The sequence below is a fragment of the Elephantulus edwardii genome, unplaced genomic scaffold, assembly GCF_000299155.1.
Source record: "Elephantulus edwardii isolate Elephantulus edwardi_28Jun2011 unplaced genomic scaffold, EleEdw1.0 scaffold00009, whole genome shotgun sequence".
NCBI classification, from domain to species: domain Eukaryota; kingdom Metazoa; phylum Chordata; class Mammalia; order Macroscelidea; family Macroscelididae; genus Elephantulus; species Elephantulus edwardii.
In genome coordinates, this window is record NW_006399759.1 from 7,219,859 (window position 1) to 7,240,682 (window position 20,824).

The window sequence follows — 20,824 nt, forward strand, 5'->3', positions numbered from 1 at the left end:
TCCTGCCCACACTGCACGGTGACCAACCAGGGTTAAGCCCCAACCTCTAAGTGATCCCCAGGCTGGCAATAAGGACAAACACACAGCTTTGGAGTCATGAGCTTACAGGACCACCCAGGGGCCTCTGTGATGCCACTAACTACAGAGTTCTTTAATCACATTCCTTTTCTATGCCTAATAAATAGATCTTGTTGTTATTGTTGAGGATGTTGCAACAATGAAATGCGTCTGTTTAACATTGCTCTCAAAGTATTCGGTCTCCTGCAGAATAAAATTTTTTTTAAAACTCATTATTGTCAAGTTGGAACCAACTCAGCTGCCCCTCCAGCACAAGCTATAAATGGCAGGGGAGGAGATTGCTCATCTTTTCCATCAAGAGGTGGATTCGAACCGTCAGAGTGATGCATCCTTTGGCCTAGCAGCCCAACATTGTCACAGCCATCTCCTGCCTGTCAGGGGAAGATTGCAAGTGGCTATGACAGTGAACAGGTTCAGCAGAGCTTCCAGAGTAAGATGAACTGGGAAGAGAAGCCTGGTGGTCTGTTTTGGAAAGTGATTGAATGAGAACACCTTGGATCATGATAGTGATCCTGGGATGGTTTCATTCTGCAGTGTAGAGGGTGGCCAAGATTTGGGAACTCATTCGACAGCAGCTAGGAAACAATATAGCGTTATGTTGTGACGCTAAGAATTGCAATGATGATTTATTGTTGACCTACTGAGAAGTCTGAATTCATTGTTGCTGAGTCTGAACCGACTCACAGCTGACCCTCCAATGGGTTTCTGAAGAGGTAAATCACATGGGAAGAGTTTCCTTATCTTTCTCCCAAAAGAGCTGCTGGTGAATTCAAACCACCAGAAGGGTGTGACCTTTGTATCAGCAGCACAACTTCCTGTGGTCAAGGCCACCAGAGCTCCCTAGTCTGAATTAGGTGGTATTTAAAAATGAAGCAAACCTGCTCTGCCAAAATCGTCCTTGACTGAGGTTCTCAACAGCATCTGGAGAAGAGCCAAGGCTTTCTGCTAAATTCCTGTTATGCGAAGACCTGTCTGGTGGCTTCACCTCCCCGAAGCCTAGTATCTCATTTGCCCCAGGGGTCATCCTGTGCTCTCATGCCCAGCTGTGGAAGGGAATGGGAGTGGGTGCCTGCTTATGTGGTCCTGTCCTGCTCCAGCTGAGGGTGATCTGGTCTTGGCCGTGGACATGGCCCTGCCTTGAAGGCTGTGGCTGCTTCTCTGCATGCTGTCAGCGTGGAAGGCCTACCAAGGTTCTGAGCAGCCTACGCACAGCAGGGATCCCTGAACCGGAAACTGAGCTCCAGGATAGTCTTTTGAAGAACGAACTATCAGTTCCCACGACTGGGGAACAATTCCATAGCCTCATGAAAGCTGAGGAGGACCCCTCCACTGGCAGACATGACGTGGGAGGGGGCCACAGGCTGGCTGAAGCCCAGCTATGCTTCACAACACCTGCTCGGCCCACAGAGCGTGACCACATGCACATCACAGCAAACACAGGCCACTTCACTGCCGATGTCTCCATCCTTCCAGTGCCTGAGGGACAGGGCACCAAGGTTATTGCCTGGCCAGATGACCCTGGGAATTTGCCCACCAGACTCCCCTTCTTCAGGTGCCTCGTGCCTATGAGCAAAGTGCCACAAAGCACAGCCTTCTGGATGTAATGGTCTCTCTCTGTCCCTCTGCCAGTTTTCTTTTACACCCCAAGAAGGAAGAGGGTTGGGGGTGATGGTCAGGGGTGGCAAGGCCTTTGGAGAAGCCTAGCTCTGCCAGGTGGCAGCTCTTTAAGAAAATGAGGTGTTTGATGTCCTTACCGCCATTTCTAGGGCATCAAGGAAATTACCTCTCAACATCCTATCTGTCATCATTATTCATTTAGGGGAAAGCCAAGATGGAATGATGAGGTGAAGCTGGAAAGAGTGAGCTGGGGACACGGCTACACAACAGACTCTGACGTTTGGACAGTCCCCTGTGGGCCTGACCCCTGATAACAGCTAGATCTATCCCCAAGGTTAACATGGCTAGAGTTGGGAGAGCCTAGGAGCCCTCCACTCAGGGCCAAACCTGGCTCATCAGGATGGTCTGACAGAGAAAACTAGAGGCTCCACTCAGCACACACTCCGGCTCACAGCCCACTGTCCTTGCTGTTGTCTTGGGGCTTGGTCACCACACAGGCTGCACCCCTTCTCATAAGGCCCCCCCAGGTGTCTAGGAAGCTGTGAGGCCGTGGGAGGAGAAGTTGCAATTTCGGTCACATTTCTTCCACTTCCTATGTGAGGCAGCTTGTTAAAGCTCTTTGAAAGAGGAGTGGACGAAGGTACTCACTCCACAGGTGGCCGCTGGTGTGAACATTCTGCTTTTGAGGACCACTGGGCAGGTGTGGGGCCCTCATGGCTATGGGAGAGGGCCACTGGGAGGTATAGAGCCTCATGTTATGAGAGGTACCTCTTCCACCCCCAAAGCCCCCACCTGTAATTTCCACCCAGGGCCACAGCTGTCCCTCTCTCCCCAGACGTTCCGGTGGCCCGTGGCCAGCAGCATCGACAGCAATGAGATGCTTGAGATTCAGATCTTCAACTACAGTAAAGTCTTCAGCAACAAGTAAGTGTGGCGTGTGCTGGGAAAACCAGGACCTGAAGGTGGTGAGCCCAGACTTCTCCTCCGGCTCTCTCTCCCTTAGGTTTAATAGAGTGGCTCATACCCCGACCTGCTTTTCAGTATCTCCAAGCACCAATGAGGTCATGCGCTCATCTTTGATGATGGCACATACATGATGATACATGATGCCATGCACACTGTCCTCAGAGCCTCCCAGTCCCTCAAGCACCAGCCTTCTTGCTCACCTCTCCCCAGCCCCATCAGTGCTTCCTGTCTCCTTCTCTGGCCTCCTGCCTTAGACCAGGCTAAGGGACAATTATCTATCAGAGAAACACTAATGACTTTCAAGAGACCATTTACCCCAGCAGGAAGCGTGTGACACCTGGGGAGGACAAGAAGCTTCCAAGCAGTTTGGCACAGTGGCTCCAGATCCAGGCAAGCCTGACTGTAGATCCCTACTCAGTCACCTACTGTGTAACCTTGAGCAGGTTACATAACCTCTCTGAGTCCAATGTATTCACATGAAAAAGGGATAAGTACTTACCAGGGAGGGCAGGTGGACAATCACATGAGATCAGGACTCATTCATTCAGTAACTGTGTAAAGCATGCCTGCCGTGTGCCAGACACTGACGTGGGTGTGGAGGATGTGAGGTGGCTGCCCTCCCAGAGCGTGCATTCTGCAGATGAGGTGCACCCACCACACTACTGACTACTCAACAACTCCAATCATTGCTGTCAGCTCAGAATCAATCCATAGCTGACCCTTCAGCAGATTTCAGAGACTGTAAATCATATGGAAGGAGATTGTCCATCTTTCTCCCATGGAGTAGCTGATGGATTTGAACCACGTATCTTTGGGTTGGCAGTGCAACTCCTTATCCACTAGGCCGCCAGAGCTCTCTCTATTACTACTAGGTAATATTTCAGTAAAAAGCATCCTTTCTTAGGGTTTTACAGTGAAAGCTGCTAGCATCACATTGAAAATGCCTGAAACCCTTGAAAACATCAAAACTCTTGCTATAAACAAATCAGAGGAAGAATTGATTTGGAAACGTATTACCTTACCTGCAAATGAACACAAACATAAGCCTTCAGTAAGTTGTTCTAAAATCCAGCAATAGGGAAGACTGGTGGTGGTATTGGGCTGTGGTTCTCATACTGACACTCCCCCTCTTCTTCCTCTCTCCACATAAGAGAAGGTTGTTGTAATATACCGTCAAGTTGGAACCAGCCCATAGCTGACCCTCCAGTGGGTTTTCAGAGGCAGTAAATCACATATTTGCCACATGTATTTGCCAAGACATCGCCCACCTTTCTCCTGAGGAGCAGCCAGTAGATTCAGATCTTATTATCTTACCACAGTGGCAATTCTTTACCACTAAGCCACTAGAGCTCTCTAAGAGAAGGTAGGAGACCCCAGAAAAGGAGGTCTGGTCCTGATGACAGAAAGCTTCCATTTCCTGGGCAGCTGAAAGAATATCCAGGGCTCTGCTGTCTGTGGAGCCAAGGAGGGACCTGGGAGAATGTCCCCAGAGATGGAAAGCCTATCTTGACACAGGCCAGCTTGGAGTCAGCTGGGGCTCATGTCTTAGCCTCTTGGAGTTGAGTCTATTTCTCAGAGACAAAGGCTCAGGGTCAGTGAGGAGCCCTGTCATTTCCCCGGCACGAACTTAGACCAGGCCAGGGGACTATGAGGGCACCACCCTCCATTCCCACCAGGGCCCAGCTCAGTCTCCGGGTTGCTTCTTATTTGATCGGGCCCTGGTGCCCACGTGTCACTCTCTTGTGCCACCTGGCAGCTGTGGGACTCTGTGCTGACCTGGGGGACAATCTCTCTGATGTTCACTGAGTTTCATTAACAGAAAACCACACCCCCTGCTTGACAAGGCAGGGAACACACAACAGACTCCCAGGACAGGATGGTAGAGTGAACAGAGAAATAAACAACCCACTGGGGCGGGAGGCAGAAGGGAACATGGTGGGAGAGTCTGGGAACAGGAATCAGAGTGACACTTCTTCTCTGAAAAGGTCAGAACATTCTAGAGTAAGAGTATGACATACATTTGGGGAAACTGAGGCAAGAAAGGCTGGTTGGATAGATAGACCCTGTGGACCTGATGCTGTTAACACCCATCTCAGAGAGAAGCTTGTCCCAGAAGCAGAGGCTGCTTAGAAATTGCTCTCAGTTGCCTGGAGGAAGGAGCATGGTGTGAAAGAACAAAGTATCTGCTCAGGGACCAGAAGACCCTCAGGCCCAACTCTGTGCCGATGTGAACAAGGCTCTTCTTCCAGAATCTTGGGCTTCCCTGGGAAGGCGAGCACTGAGTGCTCTGTGCGTTCAGTCCTGCAAGTCTGAGACCGTGGTCAGGGTGGCCAGCCCACCCACCCCGCCCGCCCAATCTCCAGGCTGCTGAGGATGTCAGGGGCCCCTAAATAATTCAGCACTCAGGAGCACACCGGAGGCCTGACTGGGTCTGGAGCACTTGACACCAGCTCCCAGGGGAAAGTGATCAATTATTGACCGGGCCCTGGTGCCCAGTTGCCAGTCTATTGTGGTCAGTCTGTGGGCTCATCAGCGCCCGAGGCCTCCTCCCTGCTGCCTAATTACCTAAGAATCTTACCTGCCCAGCCTGCCAGGCCACTCTGCACGTGTGCTCTGTGGGGAGTGCCCTCTTTGTGACAGGGTGACCTGAGAGAAATGGGGAGCCTACCGGGGGGCCAGGTGAGGGAGGTGGTCAGAGGATGAGGCAGGTCCCACACGTTGGGGATCAGAGTCAGCAGTGTGAGAAGAGTTTCAGGTGAATGTTCTTATCAAACCCTGAGTACGCTAACATCTAAGGGACCTTGTGGCATAGAACATAATGTATTAAGCGCAAACTGAAAGATCAGTGTTTTGAATCCCCCATGAGAGAAAGCTGGTCAGTCTCCTCCTGTAAAGAATTAGAGCATCAAGAACCTGACGGAAGGTGACTGAATCAGAACAGACTTGGATGACAGTGGGCTGGGTTTAGGCTGGGACACTACCACGCAGAGAAGGGAGCCCTGGTGACACAGTGAGTTAACAGTTCAGCTGCTAACAGCAGTTGGATCTGCTGCCCAGGTAAGAGGGTGGTTTTATTTTCTTTGGGGAAGGAGGAAAAGTGAGGCACAGAGAGGTTGAGACACTAGCACAGAGTCACACAGCTGCCAGAAATGCCCTTTAGAACCTGCTTGGTAAACTCACATCAGTCTGACACGAAGCTTAGGTTCGCTCTACTGTCTACACTACCTCCCTTCAGGGATGCCATGTGTCCAGTGTGAGGGGCCTGGGGTCTGCCAGGAAGCTGCCTTCATCCGACTGTATGATAGCAGCAAATGGAAGAACGGGTAAGGTCATAGTGGAATTGGAAAATCTCTGTCACGGGGGTGTCAAGGAAGCTGTTTAAGGCATCCCTCCTCAAAGGAAAACAAGGTGAAGGGCTCCCTCTCAGGCCCCTCCCAAGTCCAAGGTCTGAGATTCTGAGGCGCATGAAGCCTGGAAGGTAGAAGAGGCTTCTGTGAGTGCTTGCAAGGAAACAGCTCCATCCTGCCCCCTGGGGGTGTCTTGTCACATTGCAGCATCTCCACAGATTGCGTGGGCCCTCCTCTGAGCTTCTGTGGCTCCTACTACTATGAGAGTGCAGTCAACAGGTGCCTGGCAGACCCTAACCAAGACACAACCCAAATCAGACCCATTACCAGCAGGCTGAATCCGACTCATAGTGACCTTCTAGGACAGAGTAGGATTTCCTACCCCAAAGGATCCCCCACGTTCTAATCTTTGGCCTAGTGGTAAGAAGCTGCACTGCAATTCCAAAGACAAGTCCAAGTCCACCAGCTGCCCCGTGGGAGAAGGATGGGCAGTTTCTTCCCATGCAATTTACTATTTCTGAAACCTGCTGGAGTGTCATCTATGAGTCAGTTCTGATATGACGGCACACAATACAATACAACAAACCTTTACAGAAACAGACTGCCACATCTTGCTAGCAGATCCTATCGAGTTAAAATAGCCTGAAGATTCAGTCTGTCAGAGTGAAACGCTGGGCAGTAGTAGAACAATGTCTTTCATTGATAGGATGTCTGCCTGGAGCTCAAGCTGTACTCAAAGTGTGCTCCCAGATCAGCATCAGCACCTTCTAGAAACGTGTTGGGAATACACATCCCCAGGTCCCACCCTGCCTACAGCGTCAGAAACCCCAGGGTGAGCCCAGCGGCATAGAACTCTGAACTCCATGGCTTCACATCAAGTAGTCTGAAATTAGGCAAAGCAGGTGCACTTAGTTACATTGTGGAAACTGGAAAACCAAACAGACAAGAAAGAAGAATGCTAAGAAATACAGATGTTCAACATTTCCAGCTATACTGGAAATTCCTGGGTGTGTCCCAGTGATTTGTGGTCCACAAGCCCTCTATCAGTCTATTTACACAGACGTGTGGGAAGCACTAGATTAGAGCTGAAAAGGTTAAGTCACACAAAGTCTAGTCTATCCTTGCTAGCTCTGGTGGTCTACTGGCAAGAAGCTGCACCACGATCCCGAAGGAACACAGTTTGAGACCACCAACTGCTCCATGGAAAAAGGAAGGGCAATCTCCTCCCATGTGATAACTGTCTCTGAAAACCCACCAGAGGGTCAGCTATGGGTCAGTTCTGACTCTACAGTACACAACAACAAACAACAAAGTCTATCACTAGGATGTATGTCCACTCATAGCTGACTCTGCGGTGAGTTTCCAAGACTATAAATCATATGAAAGGAGATGACCCAATGTTCTCTCACCTAGTTGCTGCTAGCTTTGAAACACCAGAGTGGCACTGCTTTGGTGTTAGCAGTGCAACTCTCATAGACACATGCACAGACCATAAGGGCAGAGACTAAGAGCCACTCCCTAATTGTGTGAAGACAAAACTGAAAGTCAGGGACAGAGGGTCCAGGACCCCTTCTCTGCAGCCCAGCACTTCTCCTCTCTGCAGTCCCACCCAACGTGGGGAGGCACCAGGGCACAGAAGGGCCAGAGCAGCAGGCTTCCAGAAGCATAGATCTGAGTGGGGCTGGAAGCTGGTTCCCTATTAGAGCAGAGGAAGAACGTGATGAATTTCATCTGCACGGAGGGATGAGTGAAGAGAGCTAACAGAGTTCTGAACTCCATTTTATATCCATCCAACTGGCTCATATTCAGATGTGAGGCTATTTCTTTCTTATTTGTTTGTTTTTTTTTTATTTTTTAATGGTGCTCAAACTGGCTCATTCAGATGTGAGGCTATTTCTTTCTTGTTTTTTATTTTTCCAAGGTGCTCAAACTGGCTCATTCCGATGTAAGGCTCTTTCTTTCTTTTTATTTTTTCGGGGTGCTCAAACTCCACAAGATGATACAGATCTCAAATGTGTTTGTTAAAACAGAACTCATGTTTGACACTGCACCTCACCTAGATGGCATTCACTAACTTTGTCCCTGCCCCAACTCTTGTTCTGTCTTCCCCTTCCATGAATCAAGGACAGCATTAGATTAGATACCCCGTGAGAAAGAGATTGCTCCCAGTGGATTCTCCTCGGCCTTTGTTCTTCGTCTAGAATCTCTCTCTCTCTCTCTCTCTCTCTCTCTCTCTCTGTGTGTGTGTGTGTGTGTGTGTGTGAATCTCCTCCTCCCCCTTCTCTCTCTCTCTCTGTGTGTGTGTGTGTGTGTGTGTGTATCTCCTCCATGTGGAACCAACCCCATTAGAACATCTCTGAAACATCTTGCATCCTCCAAGAATTTGGTCTGTGAACCAAAAAGGGATGCACTTCAACGTGGTCGGTGTTTGTCAGACACATCCTATGTTTCATTAATCCAGCATGTGACCGTCACTGATGTGTCAGAAATGTGGAATAGATGATGGAAGTAGAAAGCATGGTCTTTAACCCAGAGAGGGGGCGTGGAGAAGGACACCACACTACTGCTGACCACTGCTTCGGGAGTGTCGATAACATGCTGGGAACTGTGATAAGAACATTGCAGACAATCTCGTTTAGACCCCTAACCAAGAGCTCTCTGAAGTAGATGCTAGTAGTCCCTCGTGGGAGACAATTGAATGCTTGGAGCTTAAATATGTTCTCCAGGAAGCTAGGAACTTACTAGAAAATCATGATTTCAAATCCCAGTCTCTCTGGCTACACACCACACTGTCCTGCCTCTCTCCTACCATGGATTGTGTTGTTGTTGTTTATTGTCAAGTCAGACCCAACTCATAGCAGATCTTCAGTAGGTTTTCAGAGGCTGTAAATTGCACAGGTGGAGATTGCCCATCTTTCTCCCACAGAGCAGCTGGTGGATTCGAACTGCTTGCCTTTGGGTTATCAGCACAACTCCTTGTCCACTAAGCCATCAGAGTTCCCATGTTGGGGACTCTGGTGGAGTCTGAAATTAATATCTGTCAAGATATTTCCAGATTGCAGATGTAGGTGTCATTGCTGACTATATAGGGAATGAATGAATGAATGGTTCTGGTTAAGAGCAGAGACCTATGGTCATGGTGAAGGAGATAGGGGAGGAGGTACTGTATCTGGGACCCTCAGGTCCTACTCCATCCACCTCCACACTGGGCATCTGGCAACTGCTCCGAGGTACCCTAGGTACACAAGGTTCCCCCATCATCCCCCAAATCCCTGTCTGTGATCATCTCCCCAGGCAGTTCATTGCCACTGCAGAGCTCTCCTGGTGAAACAGCCCTACTCACACAATCATGCCCAGTTGTAGGAGGCCCTGTACCCTCAGCCCTCGTGGGCATGCTGCCCTGGCCAGAACGAGCCCCTTCTCCAGCCCCCGCCTACGGTGTGAGCAAGCCCTTCCTCCTCCAGGCAGCCCACCTCTGCCCCAACCAGTCACAGCCTTTCCAATGTCAGCCTCCCACCTCCCTCCGTCCTCTTCACGCGGCCACCTCTGCTGTCCACAGGCTAATCGGGACCTTCCGCATGGTGCTGCAGAAGGTGGTGGAGGAGAACCACGTGGAGGTGACCGACACGTTGATTGATGACAACAACGCTATCATCAAGGTGGGTGTTGCCCTCGTCCACAGAGCACCTGGATTATCTCAGGACACAGTCAGCTGGGAGCTCCCCCTCCCTCATCTCACCTGCACACAAGGCAGCTGGGGAAGCAGCACCCTTTGTGGATGCAGATGCAAGGGAGGGCCACCTCTCTGAGTTTCACACAGCCCTTCCTATACTCTTGTATGAGATAGTGCACCTAGGGGAAGTCCTCCTCCACCAAGTGCTGGCCATGTTTCCACGTGGATCCAGCTCAGGTCTCCCTAATGAGGCTTTTCAAAGTGCCCAAAGGCTGACAAAGCCCCTCGGGCTGCTCCCTGGACCACCAGCACTTTGTGTGTTTCACTCAGTTCCTCTGTAAGATTAGATGCTCCATGAGCGCCCTTTGTTTTCCATCCCACCTATCACATCCCATGCCAACATGAGCCAATGTGCTAATGCTAGCAGTGCTCACGTACACGTTCTAACAAGAGGAGGGAGCAAACCAAACTGGCTGTCATACCTCCAGCCTCTCCTCTGATCCACTTGAGGTCATCAGAGTCCACCCATGGGCAGTAAGGCACAGTGGTGATGAACACACCCCTGGGTCTTGGTTAGACCCCTCACTCGCTGGGTGACTCAGGCAAACTGCACACCCTCTACAAACTGGGCCAATGCATAGTCTCTACTTCATAGGATTATTCTGAGGGTTAATTGAGAATCTACAGAAAGTGCCTAGAATGGCAAGCACATTGAACACAGGACGTATTCAATTAGTATGTAAAATCGCTGTATCAGCTAGTAAAACCTGATCTTATCTTTTCTATATGTAAAATGGGGCTGTATCAGGCCCCTCCCCACCTTGGTGCTGGGTGGTCTGTGGAAGCTTGTCTGTGGATGACAAGCAGAACCAGCCTCAGGAGGCAGAACGTTGACAGCAGTGAGCCAGGGTGGACGGGACCGTCTCTGAGCCAGTGCAGAGGGCAGAGCAAGAAGTTCCCACAAGCTCATCAAGACACCTGTTTACCAAGAACAAGGAAAAGATTTGAGGCCTCTCAGGCTAGCCCCATGCAGATGGCCACAGCAAGGGAGAAAGGGTGCAGGCTGGGTCACAGGAATGACAGGAGGCTTGGAAGAGAACATAGAAACCTAAAGGGGTGTGTGTGTGTGTGTGTGTGTGTGTGTGTGTGTGTACACACGGTACCATCAAGTCCTGACTCATAGCTGACCTTCTAGTGAGTTTTTAAAGGCAGTAAATCACATGGAAGGAGACGCTCATCTATCCCTCTGTGGAACAGTGGGTGGATTTGAACCATATACCTTTGAGTTGGCAGCACAACTCCTTATTACTGAATCATCAGAGCGAACCCTGAAAGACAACAGGGACCAGAAATTTTAAAGAAGCGAAGAAATGGGCTAACAGGCATCAAGCTCATGTCCTGGATTTCCAGAATCAGATTAAAGATTTCAACTCATAGAGCATCTAGCCCATCTGCCCCCTCTCTCTGCCACCCATTTTACGGATGGGAACATGGAAGTCCTACCTGGGGAATTATTTGGCAATATCACACAGCTGTTCAATGGCAGAACAAGACCTGGGATCCAGAGCTGCCAACTCCAGGCCCTGATTCTCCCACCACAACGTTCTTGGATACACCAGAAGGCCCACCCTGGCACCATGGTGAGAACACAGACCTTGAGCTAAGCAGACTGGTCTCAAATCCCAGCAGTGTGGCTTTGGGGAAATCACTTCACCTCCTCTTTGTCAAGTGGAGTAAGCCAAAGTGTGGAAGAGATCAGTAAAAATCAATATCTTAGTGCCACATCCAGCACCGTGGTGGTTCAGATAATGTGTGCATGACCCCTGCCCTTGGGAAGTCTCAGGTGGGCCCTCAGGAGGCCCGGCACTCAGAGAGGCTGCCATCCTGGGGGGAGAAGCAAACCATTCCATGATTGGCGTGGAACCTGTCCAACTCCGCTGAGGAAGACTAGAATGGACTTCCCTGTGGTGGGGGAAACTGAAGAGGTGGTACGCGGCCTGAGGACACTGAGCAAAGCCTAGGCTTAGGTTTGATGCTACAAGTTCTCCCATGGGAAAGCCCAGGGCAGTATCCAAGTTCCCTTTCGCTCCAGGGAGGGAAGGGTGTGCGTCAGATGAGTAGGAGTAAGTGCTGACTTGACTGCATCTTTGAGGACCCAGGGAGTTGGGCTGCTAGCCCAGAGGCTCCGCCCCTCTAGTGAGTCACATCTGCCAGCTGCTCCTTGGGAGAATGATGGGCAATCTCCTCCGTGCCATTTTCAATTTCTGAGAACCAGCTGGAAAGTCAGCTGGGAGTTGGTTCTGACTGGATGGGTTTTAAGGGTATCCAGAGAGTGATCTGGTCTTTTCTCTTAGAGGCCAACACTCCACCCACTAGCCATGCTTCTGATGAGCCCTTACAAGGGAGATGAAGTCAGCCCCAGTGCTGGGGTGAGGAGGGGCAACTACCTCAGAACCAGGCTCAGCAATTCCCAGGGGACCCTCTGCCTCGGGCCCTCAGGCAGATTTAATCTCCCCTGTGTCAAACACAGTAGAGTCTGGAGTCTGAATACAATAAGCTGAGTGAGTCTGCTCAGCTCACACAGTCTTTCTAAATCTCTCTACCAAGAAGGGACTTAATACCCACTTTGCCTTCCTGCATTGAGTTCAGCGTGTGAAGGCACTTGACACACACCACACAGTGTGGCGTTTACAGGATTCTTGTCGTTATTGCCAGCCCAGCTGCTCACCTCCCCACCTCTCTCCTCCAGACCAGCCTGTGTGTGGAGATCCGATACCAGGCCACAGATGGCACGGTGGGCTCCTGGGATGACGGCGACTTCCTGGGAGATGAGTCTCTTCCAGAGGAAGAGAAAGACAGCCAGGAGACAGACGGGCTGCTTCCCGGCTCCCGCCCCAGCTCCAGGCCGCTGGGTGAGAAGAGCTTCCGAAGGTAACAAGCTGGGCCCCTCGGGCTGCCCACAGCCTTCAAAGGCACAAGAGCTGCCTGGTTCCTGGCCCTCCTCATGGGCCCCTCTGGGAAGACATAAAAGAAGCAGGAGGTGGCTCTGCAGCCCATCCTGGACGGTGCTCAATGGGGAGGTAGCAGGGGGACTCGAGTCAGGCAGAGTGTCCAGACGCCCCCTCCCCCTGCCCACTACCTTGTGGAGGCAAAGTTCTGGATGGTTGAGATCACATGTAAAGGCGTAAGAGAATAGGAGAAGCAGGGGGGTGGGGGGCACTGGCCTCTCTGGGCTAAGACCATCCAGTGCCTGGTCAGCTCCAGGCAGCCTGGCCTGCACTAGCCATGAGGAGACCCAGGAGAGGAAGCCTCCTCTGCCCCAGGGACAAATAGGTCCTTCCAGGACCCTGCTCCCTGCTGTTGAGGAGGAAGCTTCCAGGCACCGTGTCCTCAGAGCTCAGGTTGCACATCTCACCCTGCCGGTGTCTGCCTACCCACCACACACAGGTGGCAGGTCTGTTCCTGCCAAATGCGTTATTGGGTCAAGGGAAGGGAAATGTTAATGTGTTACTCTTAAGGGCCCAGAGGACAAAATCTGGGCTAGTCATCAGCAGTAAGGTGTAAACTACAGGTAAGTCTATGGATGCATCAATAGGACTTGGGTACATATGGAAGGACAGGCTACTTCCCATGCCATCAGAAAGAGCTTCCTACCATGTCCTTCCACCTCTCCTTTTTTGAGTTAACTAAGCCCATAGGGATTTGCACTGCTATCCCAAAAGTGACATCTCTCTGGCAGTTTAAATCCACCAGCGGGCAGTTCTTCAGGAGAAAGATGAGCAATCTCCCAATATGAGATTTACACCCTCTGAAAACCCAATGGAGGGTCAACATGAGCTGATTCTGTCTCAGCAGCAGTGAGAATGTTGTGCAAAGCCAGATTCTATGTTAGTGCACTGGAGCTGGTGTGCTTTCATTGGACAAATGTTCTTTCTTTGTACTTACACCATCCCTACACACACACACACACACACACACACACACACACCCACACCCACACACACCCACACACACACACACATGCATGTACACATACATATACACAAGCCCAAGATGTAAAAACCCTCGGCCAAGGTGGGGAGAGTAATAGTAATAAGGTAAAAATACCCTACAGCAAACACGGCTGGAATTTCTGCTTCAGCCAGCCACAGTGGTTGGGCAGCGCAGAGTCTGTCCTTCCTCGGTGCTGGGTTCTTAATGGGGAGTGGAAAGAGCTTACAATTTGACCCCAGAAAGTTCCAGTTCCTGCTCTGTATCTTCATATCTATGTGGTCCTTAGTAAGTCACATGCCTTCTCTCTCTCCTCACCTGTAAAGTGGGGATCAAAGCACAGAACACCCCCACTCCGTCCTATTCACGCCACAAGAAAGACATGGAGGAATAACTTGTAACTGAGGTGATGAGTTCTGGCCCACGTAAGAAGTAGTGACAAAGAGATTTTTGTAGTTGTACAGTAGCACACAAGGGCAGGAATTGGGTGGGAAAGAAGGGAATAGGGAATGATCATTTGCAAAGAGTCATCGCTGTCACAATGCAGTCCTGATCCCCACTCTCTTGCTCTTCATGAAGAGTTTGGCAGGAAACTGAAGGTGGCTCTAAGAAATAAACTTCTGAGCCCAAAGCTGGAAGCCACGTGAAAGCCATTAGTTGTCGTAATGTAGTGGCTCAGGGCTGTTAAGGCCTATCCTGACAATGCCATTAGCTAGCTGAGCAGCCCTGAGCAAGTCACTAACCCCTCTGAATTAGTAACAGGAGTGAGTTGAGCAGATTGACATCCTGGCTGCCCTCCAACTCTGACATCTGAGAGGCCCAAGGATGCTCTGGACCCTGTAGGTAGCATCCATGGAACAACTCACCTGTGAGCTTTTGACAGCCAAGATATCACTGGCTGGGGTATCTGGGCTTGGGCAGTGCAGAGACAATTTCTCTCTCAATCCTATTGAGAATGGGCCGGGGTGTGGGTGGAGGGAGCAGTTCCAAACCTTGAAAATGTGGAGATGGAAAAGGTCCCTTCCACTCCTCTTCAGGGCTAAGGCTTGACTGCCCTGTCCCACCCTCACCTTCCGGTGGCCACTGGTGATTTTTATCCCAGTGAGTAGGAACTACAATAAGCCCTGATGGCATAATGTTTATGTAGTGGGCTGCTAACTGAAAATGCAGTGGTTCAAATACACCAGCTGCTCCATGCAGAGAAAGGTAGGCGTCTTTTTTCATAAGATTCAGACCTCAGAAACTTGATGGTGGAAAACAGAGTCCACCATGAATCAGAATTGACCAAACAGTGGGTATTGGTTTGCTCTGATAAGGAACTAGTACTAGTATAGTAGCATATGGTATTAGGGGGTGAACTCCTACCACGTAAGTACTGCCCCCTGCCCTAGAGGGACCCTGGGAGTGTGTGCAGTGGGGCCCTCAGAGCACGTAGGTCGTGATGGTCATTGTCCCACATTGTCCTCTCAGACCCAGCCATGCAGTAGGTCTGTCTGGGAAGAGAGAGTTAAGAAAACACTGAGAATGTGGGGTGGCTGAGACAGGGCCTGTTTCCTGGTGAGTAGAAAGTGCAGCTGGTTTAGGAAATGTGCAGTTCACCCCACTTGGTTTCAAGGGGAACCTGGTAACTGACCTCACAGCCCTAGGGGTTGTGTCTCATCAGAATCCACCCAGGGTGAGAAAGAGACCTTCAAAGGACACATGGCCACTCTCTTCTCAGGAAGAGCTCTGTCCCCTGTGGTGAAACTCAGAAACAAGGGGCTGGAAGAACCTGCAGAGCCTCTGACTCCAAGCCAGGATGCCGATTCCAGTCCTGTCTCCTCCTTTATCCTCCCCTGCCCTCCACCCACCTCTGGGAAGGCAAGAACCTTTGTAAACTGGGGTTTCAGCTCTACAGGTTTCCCCTCTTGTCTCTCCTTCAGCCCACAGTGAGCAGAACAACCTTGCTCCACAGGGTTGGGGGGAATCTGTTTGTCTTTTAGTCCACATCCTATTGAGGGAAGGGAGGATCAAGAGGAGTGAGTGGGTGGGAAACAGCCTCAGGCCAGACTGGTCCTGAGCAGGGTTGTGGGGGCTCTTCTATGGTTAATGTACAGATTAGACCACTCACCTCACCCTCCAATTCAGCACTCCAGCACCTCCAAACGCAAAATGCATTCTGCTTTGTTTTTACTTCCTCAAGACTTCCTTCAAGCCCATCCTTGCTCACTCTGTGCGTCAGCTGGCTCCCATACAGCGATAGGTGGATCTCAAGGCCTCAGCTCCATGGCCCAGCTTTGCAGACACACACAACAGCTAAATTTCTCCATTCCGCCACTGCTGATGCTGGCAGTCCTGCTTAGAGTAGCCCCCACTCCTGCCACTCCCATTTCTCAACTCCACCATGGCTTGTTCACCTTGTCCTCCAACCTCCGAACCCCTGGAGTTGAACTCCCTCTACTCTGGTCCTTAACTCAGAATCAAGGGCCTCTATTTCTGCCATCTCTCTGCAAAATAGCCTCAGTCACAGAATGTGTCTGGAGGGAGTGGGTGCAGTGGAGAACTCAAGGCTCAGATCCCAGCTTCTCTGAGTCCTTCTCTCCCATCTATACCATAGAGACTGCTGAGGCCTCACAGGGAAGTAAGGGCTAAATAATAGAGGTGTCACCCTCCACAGTACATGGCATGCTCAGACAATGTTCATTTCTTTCTTTCTTCCTTTTTTCCCCCCATGAACTTGTGTTTCTCAGCCCTAGCTTTTTGGTCCAGGTGCCCTTCCTAAGCATAATCTCAGCTCTGGTAGCCTCATCACATACCACGAGCTCCAGAACACTGCCCGCAATACAAGTTCCGCAGCTGCCCTGGAAGAGGGGCAGAGGCCTCACTTTGCCCGGAGCTCCCTTCACCTCCCCAGCCAGTTGTTCTAGAGAAGAAATGAGTCACTAGCCCCACAGGCACAGGATTTCTGGAATCGGGCTTAGACAGGACAAAGGAAGGACCCTCAGCTTTATTTATGTGGCTGAGCTCTGAATCCCGTGACACCCTCACCTTCTCATTTCTCCACCTGGCCCGGCCTCCCTCCTCTGCATCTGCCACCTCCTTCTGCCACTCTTTCTGGTGTCCCTGGAGGGGTACATGAGCCCTCCCTGGACTCCTCTCCTTTGTCCTGTCCTGAGGAGAGGTAGGAGCTGGGAGGGGGGCACTTCTGGTTCTTCAGACGCACTGAATTTCCATTCTAGTGGTAAGCCAGCAGATGCCAGGTACCTGCCTCCTGTGCTTGGGCCAGAGGGCAACCAGACACATGCTGAGTGGTCCAAGAGAAGCATGGGTATGCACATTTCAGTACTGCCAGCATCAGCCCTTGTATTGTGTTATCAATGCCAATGACTCCTTTGGAGAGAGCTCTGTTGGTTTAGTGGTAAGGAGTTCCTCTGCCAACCCAAAGGCAGGTGGTTCAAATCCACCAGCTGCTCTACAGGAGGGAGATGGGCATTCTCTTCCTGGGAGATTACTTCCTATGAAAATCCACTGGAGGGTCAGCTATGACTTGGTCCTGACTCAAGGTCCACAGCAATGAGAAGAAAATGGCCCCTTCAGGGAAGTAAAAAATTCTTCCGTGGCTCCCACGTCTAGAAAAGAGGGTGTTGGTGCCCCACGCAGCTCCAAGTAGCCAGAGTGAGCCTAGAGTGCTGGGATTTAGGGGTGAAGAGGTGCTAGGGCAGTTGTTTTATCCCACAGCTGTTTCTCCCAAGGTTGGGCCCCCCACATCCCCAGCCCACGTGAAGCTAAGGGTCTGAACAGAACCCACGTAGTCTGCCATGCTGTTTCTCCTGCCCCGTGGCTTTTTATAATCAAGGAGTGATGAGATGGGAACTTGAGGTAGAACTAGAGTTAAAGTGAGGATGAGAGACTAGTGCTCACAGAGGCAGTGACAGAGATCGCTGACTGAGGAGCACTTTGATGAGTCATGGTTGGACACCAGCAACAAATGTGTGGACTCTGGCTCCACAGTCACGTCCACCCAGGACTAGTAGCAGCATAGACTGAGCTCATGGTCAAATTCCTCCCCCATTACCCGCTCAGGCCTCACCCCTGAGAGGTCCAGGCCAGACTGAGCTCACTCAGTGCTTTTGTTTGAAAAACAGGAAAATAATAATAATTATAACCACCTCATATTGTGGAAGATTAAGTGAGGGTAGTTCTAAGCACAGTCACAGCAGTTAGTAACAATGGCATATCAGTTACTTCGAGTAGGTATAGTAATGGCTGAAGAAATGCTTGGTGAGCTAGTTACAGATAATTAGCCACAGGAAACCCTGGGGAGCAATCTAGTCATATATGAGGTTGTCAGGAGTCAGAATGAACGTCATAGCAACTGTTTCATTATAAGAGATTGAGCAGGCTTTGGTGCAATCTCTACATTTAGACAGATTAGGGAGAAAGTCTGGAGATTTACTACCAAAAAATCAGTCACAGAGGCCCTGTTGGATCACAGTGGTCAGATACAGAGCCAAGCTAGAGGTCAAGATGGTATTTCGCTTTGTTAAGTATAAGGTTGCTCTGAATTTGGGGCTAACTCTACAACTAACAATAGTATATCAACAGTAGGAATAATAGTGATTGTAATAAAAAAGCAAAAAAGCAAAACAAAACAAACACTTTCTTAGAAAGAGGTAGTCCTGTTCCCTTTCCAGTGCCACTAAGGAAGTGGGCCTGTGTGTGTGGCCCTTTGTCAGCCCAGAGCCTGGCGTGTGTGTGTGTGTGTGTGTGTGTGTGTGTGTGTGTGTGTGTAGGGCTATAGGGGGCATGCTGGTGAAGGTGTTGTCATTGTGTGGGCAGGCTCTGAGGTGTATGCTGAATGCCCTAGCGGTCCCTCTAGTTGAGCTGACACCTCGCTGCAATTTCAGAGCGGAACCCAAAAGAAGAGACCAAAGCATCCCAGTCCATTGTCAAGTCCACAGACGCCACCCTCCCACTCCATCCCAACTCCTCCCGCACCCACATCACACACACACATACACACACACAAACACACACACACACACCCTTCTGTTGCAACTTTTCAGACTCACCAAGTTGTGCTTTGTTGTTGCTTCTATTTATGTATTCTTAAAAGAAGATTGTGCAAGGGAGCTCTGGTGGCCTAGTGGCAGGACAGTGCACTGCAATCCAGAGGTATGCGGTTCTAATCTACCAGATACTCTGCTGGAGAAGGAAGGGGCAATCTCCTCCTGTACCAGTCAGATCTGATTTGACGGTACACGTAAAAATAATACAATAAAAGTTTAAAAAATTAAAAAAAAAAAGAACATTGTGCGCCGTTCAAAACCTCAATTTATACCTGGAAGGAAAGCAGCTCTGCTAGGAAGACTGAAGGTGAGGCCCATTGCTCTGAGCAGCTGCCTGGTCCCCTCAAATAGGCACCTCTCAATGCTCAGCAGGCCCTGAAGGGAGCCCATGGTCAGATGGCCTGTAGCCCTCCCTCTCTCCTCAGTGGTTTCAGCTGCTTTGGGACCACAGAGATCTTATGGTGGTGGTTGTTGTGTACCACAGAGTTAGAAACTACCCATAGCTGACCCTCCAGAGGGTTTTCAGAGGCAGTTAATCGCACAGGAGGAGACTGCCCATCCTTCTCTAATATGGCAGCCCGTAGCCTCGAACTGCATGCCTGCAAAATTGCAGTGCAGCTTCTTGTCACTAGGCCAACAGAGCTCCACCCTTCTAAATTATGAATTCACCTTTTTGCCTAGCACCAAGGGTAGCTGGATATCTGCTGTGCTCTTGATAGGCCTCAAGGTCTTGAGTTGTGGGGGCCTGGAGTCATGACTAGTTGGGCAATCTCTGTCAGGATTGTAGAAGGAGAGGAAAAAAATAGCTCACTGTTACTCCTTTTCTGTTCTTCACTTTTATATGCAATCACCCCAAGTATTAAGGGAATTTTCCAGAAAACTTTTCTGGAAGAAGAATACATTGCTCTTCCCCAAACCTCCAACCCACCCCATCTTTCTTCCTAGAGCTGAAAGCTGATTCCTTCTCAGCAGCACCCCAGCACGGCCGTGCCCCTCAGAGCAGGCTCAGCCCTTGCTCACTAATAGCCCTTGGAGTCTGGAACCCCTCTTCCATCTCAGAGGAAGAGGTGGAGGAAGGTGCAGAGCAGCCCTGGCCCACAGCGCGGCCAGGCTTACCTCACCAGTGTGCCTCGAAGGAAGTGTAACTCACATTCTAAAAACCAGCAGAGTGGAGGCTGCCAGCTGACCTGAGGTTCCCTCGCTCAGTCGGTCTCAAGCTTTGCAGGGCATGGGGGTGGGACAGCGGTCATCCAATCTCCCTCCCTTCTCCAGGAAGGACCTGGGACCCCTGGTTTTCTGCCCTGTCATTAGACCCATGCTCAGGCCTGCTCTGGAGTTTCTAGGTGATGCAATGCTCAGCAGCATGTCATTCAAGTTCACTCAGAGTTGCCTCAGAAGACAGACCTGCCTATCTACTTCTGACAAGTCAACCGCTGGAAACCCCAGGGATGACCGTTCTATCCTGACACACCCAGAGTCAGCTAGACAGCCATTAGTGGTTTTCTGTTCTAGCCTAGCAAGAGGGGCAGGGAGGGTCTCTGGGACAAAGAAGCCCTTTTCCTTGGGAGTGTGGGGTTAGGGGTTAAGACAGCAAGTGTCTCTGGGCCACCCCCTCTTACAACATCCCCTTGTCTCCTCATTTCTCCCCCCAACTCAGCAAAGGCAGAGAGAAGACCAAGGGAGGCAGAGATGGCGAGCACAAGTAGGTGTCTCAGGCCAGGGCGGAACCCGTGAGGGCAGAAGGTTGGGGCAGAGGGAAGGCTGCCCACATTCCTCTCCACCCCAAGCCATCCCAGGCTGTGGATGGTGGGATGGGCCCAGCCTGAGAGGGCTAAGGAACCAGCACTGGGAAATGGCAGGGAGAGGGAGGCCTTTCCATTTGGCCATAGGGGTGAGGGACAGGGAGGTCACTGGGTGGGGATGGCCGTCTGGTTTCCACTCAGGGATCTTCCAGTCTCCTAACTTCTGCTCCACTTTCCTGTTCATTCTCTACCCTTTCATTCTCTGAGCTGTTCTGTGAGGGAGGCTGTGACTGAGGGCTTGTCACGCCTAGGATGTGATAAGAAGCCAAGGGACACCACTTCCTCCTTCCCTTGGAGTCAGAA

The 20,824-nt window shown here is 50.7% G+C and overlaps 1 protein-coding gene across 4 annotated transcripts in view; it reads left to right on the forward strand.

Moving 5' to 3' along the window:
- The window catches only part of OTOF (otoferlin), a 134,763-nt gene that overhangs the window by 53,473 nt on the left and 60,466 nt on the right, over window positions 1-20,824 (forward strand). For 3 of the 4 annotated variants that reach the window (XM_006880609.1, XM_006880610.1, XM_006880612.1), the window contains exons 3-5: window positions 2,531-2,619; window positions 9,568-9,667; window positions 12,431-12,612. In XM_006880609.1, coding sequence (XP_006880671.1) covers window positions 2,531-2,619; window positions 9,568-9,667; window positions 12,431-12,612 — 371 coding nt within the window. Of the gene's footprint in view, window positions 1-2,530; window positions 2,620-9,567; window positions 9,668-12,430; window positions 12,613-20,376; window positions 20,422-20,824 lie in introns of all 4 variants that reach the window. The other variant, XM_006880611.1, reaches the window with a different exon arrangement.